This window comes from Callorhinus ursinus, unplaced genomic scaffold (genome assembly GCF_003265705.2).
Source record: "Callorhinus ursinus isolate GAN/ISIS: 27379988/994484 unplaced genomic scaffold, GSC_fseal_2.0 scaffold96, whole genome shotgun sequence".
In the NCBI taxonomy this organism is placed as follows: domain Eukaryota; kingdom Metazoa; phylum Chordata; class Mammalia; order Carnivora; family Otariidae; genus Callorhinus; species Callorhinus ursinus.
The window spans coordinates 766,668-775,382 of NW_027397158.1; the positions used below are offsets into that span (position 1 = coordinate 766,668).

General features: G+C 58.9%; 1 protein-coding gene across 1 annotated transcript in view; it reads left to right on the forward strand.

Annotated features, from left to right (window-relative positions):
* Nucleotides 1-3,843: 3,843 nt before the first annotated feature.
* PDCD1 (programmed cell death 1) overlaps nucleotides 3,844-8,715 on the forward strand; it is an 11,029-nt gene continuing 6,157 nt past the window's right edge. The window contains exon 1 of the mRNA XM_025888243.2: nucleotides 3,844-3,974. Within this exon, the coding sequence (XP_025744028.1) occupies nucleotides 3,899-3,974 (76 nt within the window). The 5' untranslated portion in view covers nucleotides 3,844-3,898. The remainder of the gene's footprint in view (nucleotides 3,975-8,715) is intronic.

Genomic DNA, 8,715 nt, shown 5'->3' on the forward strand with positions numbered 1-8,715 from the left:
GAGCACACGCACGCGAACACACAGACACATCCAGGTATACACACAAACACACGTGGAAACTTAAAGTGCAAGATCACTTTCAAACAACAGCATTGTAGAAAGTTGGAGTAAGGAGTAAGGTGAGTCGGGAATTCCCGTGTTTTTGTGATTCTGCCACCTTAGCAAACAAACAACCCAACCATGTCTATTCTTGTGTATAACAAACGGTGTCATATTTTGTTCAAATTTTTAAAATCAGGTTCTTAAATTGGGCAGGTAATTTGGGTGCTCTTTTTTAACTTCTGGGAAATGCTTCAAAAACAGGATAGAACAAAAAGTTTTTATTTGCAAACACTATTAACCATTTCCTGTTCCGACCTCAGAAATAGCTGCGAACCTGCTGCCACCTCCCGGGGCCACAGTCGGTCCAGGCCGGGTGACATCACCTCCCTGCCAGCTCAGAGGCAGTTTCGGGATGATCCTTCTGCTTCCTGTGTTTTACCATAAATGGAAACTTCCCTGTGACTGGGCTGCTGCCTCGGGAAAGCGCAGGGGGATCCCCCTCTCCCCCACTTTCCATCGTGCTGGCTCATGTTCCGGCTCCCCCGCCCGCCCGCACACCCTTGCTTGGCGTCACAGTCACTGCTCGCCTGGCACCTTGGAAACCAGACTCGCTTCTCGGGAGGGTGGGAGGCACCAGGCAGGAAGCTTCTCCCGCCCGGAGAACCAGACCCCGCTTTGGGAGGGAGGGCAGCACCCACCTTGCAAACGACCCTCCACCCTCGGGGCCTCCTGAGGGACCTCGGTAGCTGGTGGCAGGCTTCCCCAGGCAGCGCACAGCCAGGACAGGAACACGGGCCCACGGGCGCATGGCGCGGAGCACGCAGGACAGGCAGCCCTCATGGGACAGAGTCGGCAGCTCACAGACTCCCTGAGCGTCTCCGCCCCATCACAGGCCTCAGCCCAGAAGGGCCCAGCTGTGCTCAGCCCGCACAGAGCACTGTGCGGGCACAAAAAGGAGCCCTCGGGAGACACGCACGCGTGCAGTGCAGGAAGGAGGACCAGGTCGTGCCACAGGGAACCCAGCCCAACAGGCCACACGCCAGATCACCCACGGCGTGGCGGTGCGCAGACATGAGTGGACAGGAGGGAGGGGCGGGGACTCCTGTGTGCGGAGCGCAGGGTCGTCCCAGAGCGGGCACCGGCCACACAACACCCGCCATGACCCCACACGGGAACCCTGACTGTGCGCAGGGGACGGCACCCGTGTCAGCATCCTGGTTGAGATATCAGTGCCGGCTGTGCAACATGTTACTGAAAGAACCCAGCCACGTGTGAAGGGCCGGCTCTCCCCTGTTTCCGAGACTCCGAGAGAACCTAGTTACCTCAGTGACCACACGCAACATCCTTCTTCATCAAAGATCCCATGAACTGGGGGTCCTGGGTTGCCCCTGACGCCTGGTTACAGGTGGGGCCAGGGACGGAAAACCCCAGGCTGGGACCTCCCAAACCCGAAGGGGTGAAGCCAGGACACAGGGCAGGGAGGAGAGGGCTAGCCAGCGGGGGGCACAGGCAGGGGCAGACGGGACCCTGACCTCGCCCCTCCCTCCAGCCAGGGAGCCTGCCCTGTGCCTAATGAAAGGTGGTGAGGGAAGGGGACAGCGTGTGGTTTGAACACTAAGCAGTGGGGGCAGTGTGTCTTGGGGGACAGTGTGTGTGACGGGGACAGTGTGTTTTGGGGGGACATGTGTGTTTTGCCGGGACAGTGTGGTAGGAAGCGTATGTGTTTGGGGGAAAGTGTGCTGACAAGTGGTGGGGAGCTCCCCTTGGGAGTACAGCACCCCAGCAGTCCCTGGGACTCCCGCCCCCCTGCCACCCGTCCCAGCCTGCTCCCCAGGCTCTGATCCCATCACCGGCTGGTCCTGCCACCCCAGGGTGGAGTGTGAGGCTCCTCCGGGCTGTGTCCCCCTCCCTCTCCGGCCTGCACAATCTCTGTGCCCTCCTGTGCCTCCATATCGGCCTGCCGACCCAATACTCCCAGGGTGCAAATGCCTCTTTCAGCCTCTTGAGTGGGCCCTGCACATAGCCCACCACCCCAAGGGAGCGGTTGGAGGGAGGAGAAAGGAAGCGACAGAGGGTGGTGGGCAAGGAAGGGGGCAGCGCATCCCCATATTCTCTGGCGGGCATCTCTGGACATTCATCCAAGCTCTTGCAGATGGAATCACAGCTGGTGTGGCTGGGGGGGTGGGAGGTGGCCAGGGATCTGACGCTGTCTCCCATCCCAGAGCACACCCCCCAGACTGCCCCACCGGCCCCTCCAGCCCCAGGCCTCCGAGGGCGTGACCCCCAGCGCAGAGCCTCAGGCTCCAAAGTGCAGGGCGCCAGGGGCAGGTGCCCACGGGGTCCGAGCCTTCCTGGGTGCCTGGCAACCCCAAACCTGACCTGACCCACGTCCCCAGCCCCGGACCCTTCGCCTGACGGCGGGAGGAAGCCACGAGGGCGGGCGGGCCAGGGGACACCTGTCCGGGAGGGGCGCCCCCACAGGCCGGCCGTGCCCGCACCCCGGAGCCCACGCGGCCGCGCGCCCCGCCCGCCAGCCGCCCACGCGGCCGCGCGGGGCTCGGGGAGTGGCCCTGCGCTCGCCGCCGAAGCTTCCTTTGCTCGCCCTCGCCTGCAGACACCATCTTTGATGCTCTTTTTCCACCGTTTCAGTTTCCTTTAATGTTTTCCCTCAGCAGCCGAGCCCGAGCGTGAATGGGGCCAGGGCGGCGCCAGCTGTCGGGCTGCTACTCGGGCTGCGAGACCCACGCACGGGGCTCGGGGCTGCGGGTGTCAGCAGTTTCCTCTACCGCTTTCCATTCATCCCCCAGAACCGCTGACAGCAAACCCCCCGCCACCGCGCGGCCCAACACACGCTGCGCAGCGAGCCCGGCGTCCTGGACACCCCGGGCCACGACCGCCCCCGTCCCCGCGGGCCGGGCTTAGCCAGCGCCAGGGGCGCGGGCTGGGGGGCGCGAGGGGAGGCGCGGGGGGGGGGAGGGGGGCGGCGCTGCAGGTTAAACCCCCAGCATTGGGTGTCCTCCGGAGGCCCAGCAGGTGGCCCCCCTGAAGCTGGAGGGGAGGGGAGGGGAGGTGCCAGACCTCCTGCAGCAGCCCCTCCCCTCCCCCCCCCCAGGGACAGGGCACTCCGAGGCCTGGGGCAGGGCTGGAGGGGAGGATCTCACTAGGCCTACCGGAATTACCCGGGAATTACCAGGACGCAGCCCCCGGGCTCAGGCAGACCCTCAGCTGCCCCAGTGTGGTGGCCTTGCAGTCCTGGGGGGAGGGGCGCACCCTTGGCAGTGGCTGTGCCCCCACCCTCCCCAGTAGTGGCAGAGTGTGGTGGGTTCAACCCCTCAAAAGGAGACAAGGTGGGCATGGGGTTGAGCCCACCTCTCACTGCAGGCCCAGGGGCCTGAACCCAGACAATCCACCTTCCAAGGGCAGGACGATGGCTGGGGGAGGGGAGGGCAGAGGGCCCAGGATCCCTCACCAGCCTCAGCAGAAAGGGAAAGAAGCAACAGTAAATAAAGGGACAAGTCGCTCAGATGGAGAGACCCCACAGTGGAGGAGGGGCGGCTGGGCCTCCCCCTCCTCCCCTGCCTCCGCCTCTCTCTCTGTGTCTCTACCCTCCGTATTTCTCGCTCTCGCCCATCCCCCTTCCCCCCCTCCCCTACTCCATCTCCCCCATCTCTCCCTCGGTCCCCCAGTCTCGCTCAGGCTAGCTCCAATCCCCACCCACGTGCAGGAAGAGGAGGAGGAAGAGGGGGCGGGGCTAGGGCGTGTCCCCCGTCCTAACCCGGGGCAGTTTCCTTTCCGCTCACACCAATGCTAGAGCAGTGGAGGAAACTGGCAGGGGAGGCTGGCAGGCGCTCTGGGCATGGGGAACCCACGGGCGCCCTGGCCACTCATCTGGGCCATGCTGCAGCTGGGCTGGTGGCCAGGATGGCTCCTAGGTACGTGGGTCAGGGCTGGGTGGCACAGGGTTAGGTCTCAGGGAAAGACTTCTCGCTCTTGGTCCCTGGCAGATAGATAGGGAGGGGGCTGTGCTGGGGCCAGGCCTGGGCGCTGTGTGGCTTGGGCAGGTGAAGTGCCGTCTCTGGGCTCCAGCTTCTTGCCTGCCCACCTTACTTGGTGGTGAGTCCAGGCCTTGCCTCTGAGCAGGCAGGAATGTCTCAGCTGTTCCTCAGGGTCCCGTGGGACAGGCTTGCCCCCCTGTAGGATGATAGGGCTGGGCTGACTAGAGCCCCAAACCTCAGCCCAGATGCCTCATATTTTCCTGGGGATGGGACCAGCCCCCTAGGGGTCTCTGCAAGGTCCCAGGCTGGATGGCCAAGAGACATTTCTCTGATTATATCAGAAGTGTAACCATTCAAGTGGAGACTGTTCACCTCTCCAACCCACCAGCTGTGGGCCTGGGGTCTCTGGTCGAGAGACAATCTTGGGTATATAGTGCCTGGGTATGGCTGCGAGCATCCATGGCGGGTTCCAGCAAGGGGGCCCTGGCCCCTAGCCCCCTTGCACAGGTTGTCTACCACCGGGCAGGCCCTGGAGGCCCTTGGTCGAAGCCCGATGGTCAGGGAGGGGGGCCCAGCTGCCCTTGTCCTCGGCTACTTCACAGACGGCAACACCGGGAAGGTGGGTCCCTGGGATGGGCCCAGGGTCTCTCCTCTGGACCTTGCTGGGTTGGGAGGTGTGACGGCCCCCAGAAGGACCACAACAAGGTCCCCACTGGGGCTGCCCATCCTGGAGTCTTGGTGCCCCTCCCGGGCCTGCTGGGCAATGGTGGGTACACCAGCCTGGCCTGGCTCTCCAGGAAGGCCTGTAGGCGGCTCTCGGGATCAATGGAGGAAACTCAGAGCAGAGGTCGGTGGTCCAAGGGCATGCGGCCAAAAGGTGGCCTGGGGGAGTGGGCCTTGCGGGGGAGCCCAGACACAGCGGCAGAGGTGTGGGTATCACCCCAGGAGGGGGAACCGAGCAATAAAGGGGGGCCTGACTCACCCCCGGTGGCCCACGACTCACTAGGACCCCTTCCCAAAGCAGGGGAAGGTAAGAACGAGATTCTGCAACCGCTCTCCAGAGTCAGAGGCACCTGCTTGTGGCGCAGCATGCCTCAGTTTCCCCATCTCAGCCCTGAGCACTGCACGTTGATGATATCATGTGTTGGGTCGTCCTCCTGCTCTTCAAAGCAGCAGACTCAGCTCCCGGCTGCGGGGACGTTTGGTTCGAGCCATCTCTCTCCCTTCCTAATTTATTCGCTGTACTTACGATTTTGGTCATTCCCGGGGATGTCTCCCCCCATACTCCTTACGTACAGGTTTCTCTTGCATTTTATGCACTATCTCAAACCCAGTAGTTGGCCGACCCCGATCCTAGTGAACGAGGGTTAGGAATAGTGGAAGGGGACAGGCTTGAGTTCAACCAAAGGCACGGTTGACGAGATCTCTGGCAGGTCATCTCCTCTCACTGAGCACGGGTGCTCTCCCCTGCAGCCGGGACCCTACCTGCCTTGCACTGAGAACTCAATCCGATCAATTCTAAACATCATCCGTGCAGCCCAGGCTATGTCTTTTGAAGGCAGATTTGTTTTAGTTATTTTTCCAACTTAAATTTTGAAAAATGTCTGAAATATAAAGGAGAGCCACAAGAACACAGCCGTGAACACCATTTACCCCGGGCCGTCAGTTGACAACGTTGGCACGTTTGCTTCTGTATTGATTTGATGGGGCTGCCGGAACAAATACCAGCCCCCGGGAGGCTCCGCACCTGAAGGTTGTGGTCTGGCATTTCTGGAGGCGGGAAGTCTGAGGCCAGGTGTGTGCAGGGCTGGTTCCCACTGAGGCTGTGAGGGAGGGTCCCTTCCAGGCTCTCCCGGCATTTGGTGTTTGCTGGCAACCCTTGGGGCTTCTCAGCTTGTGGGTGCATCACCCCATCTCTGCTCCAGCGTCACGTGGCGCTCTCCTCATATGTTGGTGTCCAAATTTCCCCCTTCCTGTAAGGACACCAGCCATGTTGCATTAGAGACCATGGGTTCCAGCTTATCTTAAGTAATTAGGTCTGCAATGACCCTGTTTCCTTTTTTTTTTTTTAAGTGGTCTCCACACCCAGTGTGGGCCTTGAACTCAAGACACTGAGATCGAGAGTCACAAGCTCTACCTAGGGAGGCAGCCAGGCGCCCCTACCCTATTTCCAAATAAGGTCACATTCTGCAGTGTGCTGAGGCTTAGGGTTCCAGCACATGCACTGGGGGGCACGGTTCAGCTCACCTCACTCACAGAGGTCAGACCTCTCTGCTAATACTCCAGAGGCTCTCCTCCCAGGATGGCAGCTTTGACCCAGGCCCTTCGTTCAGATGCTCCCGCATCCCAGTCCAGCCCTCTGGCTGGATTATCTTTCCCTGATGGGAGCCAAGTCAAGGGCCGCCTGCCTCGTTGGATGTCACTGTCCTCGGCTTCTTCGGACTCTGGCCAGACCCCAGCTCTCTCTGTCACCACCCCTGCCATTCTGGTTGGGTTTTTTTCCTTTTTTAAATCAAATCTTAATTTTATTTTCGATACGGAAAACTTAGAATTGGGAATATTTTTATTGAGGTATAATTGACAGCATTATATTAGTTTTAGGTATACAATGAAATGATTCGCTATTTGTATATATTGCAAAACAAACGGTTAACACATGTCACCACACATAGTCACAAAATTTTCTTCTTGTAATGAGAACTTTCATTATCCACTCTTCTAGCTACTTTCAAATATGCGATAGAGGATTATTAGCTACAGCCGCCAGGCCGTACATCCCATCCCCGTGACTTACTCATTTTATAACTGCAAGTTCGTGCCTCTTGACCCTTCATTCGTTCCGCCGAAGCCCCACTCCCCACCTCAGGCGGCCACTAATCTGCTCCCTATATCCATGCGCTCAGTTCTTATTGAATTTGGTTTTTGTTTTTAGATTCCACATGTGCATGAGATCACCCAGCCTTTGTCTTTCTCTGACCGACTTACTTCACTTAGCATAACACCTTCCTCGTCCACTGTGTTGTCACAAATGTGGCAAGATTTCATTCTTTTTAGGGCTGAGCGATATCCCATTGTGTGTAGACGCCACACCTTCCTTAGCCATTCATTTCTGGACGGACACTTGGGCTGCTTCCATACCTTGGCTCCTGTAGATAATGCCGCAGTAAACACAGGAGTGCACATAGCTTTTTTCGAATTTGTGTTTTTGTTCTCTTTGGGTAAATACCCAGTAGTGCAATTGATGGATCTTAGGGTAGCTCTATTTTTAACTTTTTGAGGACCCTTTCCACGGTGGCTGCACCAGCTTGCATTCCCACCACCAGTGCACGAGGGGGCCTTTCTCTGCACGTCCTCTCCAATCTTGTTGTTTCTTGTGTTGTTGATTCTAGCCACCCTGACAGGTGCCAGGTGGTATCTCATGTGGTTTCCACCTGCATTTCCCTGACGATCAGTGATGCTGAGCATCTTTCCACGTGTCTGTTGGCCATCTGGATGCCTTCTTTGGAGAAATGTCTGTTCAGGTCCTCTGTGCATTCTTTATCAGATGATTTGGGGTTTTTTGTTCTTGAGTTATATGAGCTCTTCACATGTTTGGGATATTAACCCTTTATCAGATAAGTGATTTACCAATATTCCCTCCCATCCTGTAGGTTGCCTTTCCATTGTGTTGATGGTTTTCTGTGCTGCGTGCAGCTTTTGAGTTTGGTGTAGTCCCACTTGTTTGTTTTCACTGTTGTGCACGGCCCTGGCGTCCCTGAGGGGTCCTAGCCAGGTGGGCAGGCGCGTGCCCGGTGGGCGCATCTGACGTGTGTGGGAGATCACAGACATGTTGGTCCTTCTTGCGGCACCTTCAGGGACCCCCCAGCAAAGAGGTGGAGGCACCCTGTCCCCCTCCTGATGAGTGAGAGGCTCGTGGGGGTTGCTGGAGCCCCGACCGTCCACCGGGGGACGCTTCCAGCACCACCAACGGCTCTTGTGTAAATCAGGTTCCAGGTGGTGGATGTAGCCTCTGGGACCGCAGCGGTCGCTGTGGGCACTGAGCTCGTGCCACGCAGCCTGTCCCACCACGCTGGGCCCCGCCCTGAGATCTCCCCTCCAGACCCGGCCAGCGCACACTGCTCCCTCCTCAACCCACTCCCCAAACAATAACGACCCTGGGGGCCCCTCTCCAACACTTTATTATCAAATATAAAGTAAAGAGATGACATTTCAGTGTTTAAATCCAAACAACACAAGATTCACATATGTCCCTACCGTAGGGATGAAGTGAATCGCACCCACTGCACTCAGAAGCGGGCTCTGCCACCAGCACTAATCTGGGAAAGAGTTTGGGTTGACTGAAAGGTGTGTGTACGCAGGGTCCCAGTCCCGTCTGGTTGTCCTACCTGCTCCCAGGAAGCAGAGAGCCCAGGGCCCACCTAGCCCCGCTCTCACCCCAGTGAGGTCTCAGCTCTGTGCTCCTGCTGATCCTCTTCCCTGGGTGTCCCTGAGCTCCCGTTCCAGGGAGCCCGTCTTCCTCCATCTGCGCAGGCCCCTGAGCACCCAGTTGGGATCCCCGCCGTGGCCCTGAAGGCCAGCCAAACCGCCAGAGCCCTCGACAGCCACACACCTTGTGACTTCGGGGAGGTGGATGCTCCCTGGTCAGAGCGGGTGCTCCCTGGTCAAGGTGCTCCCTGGT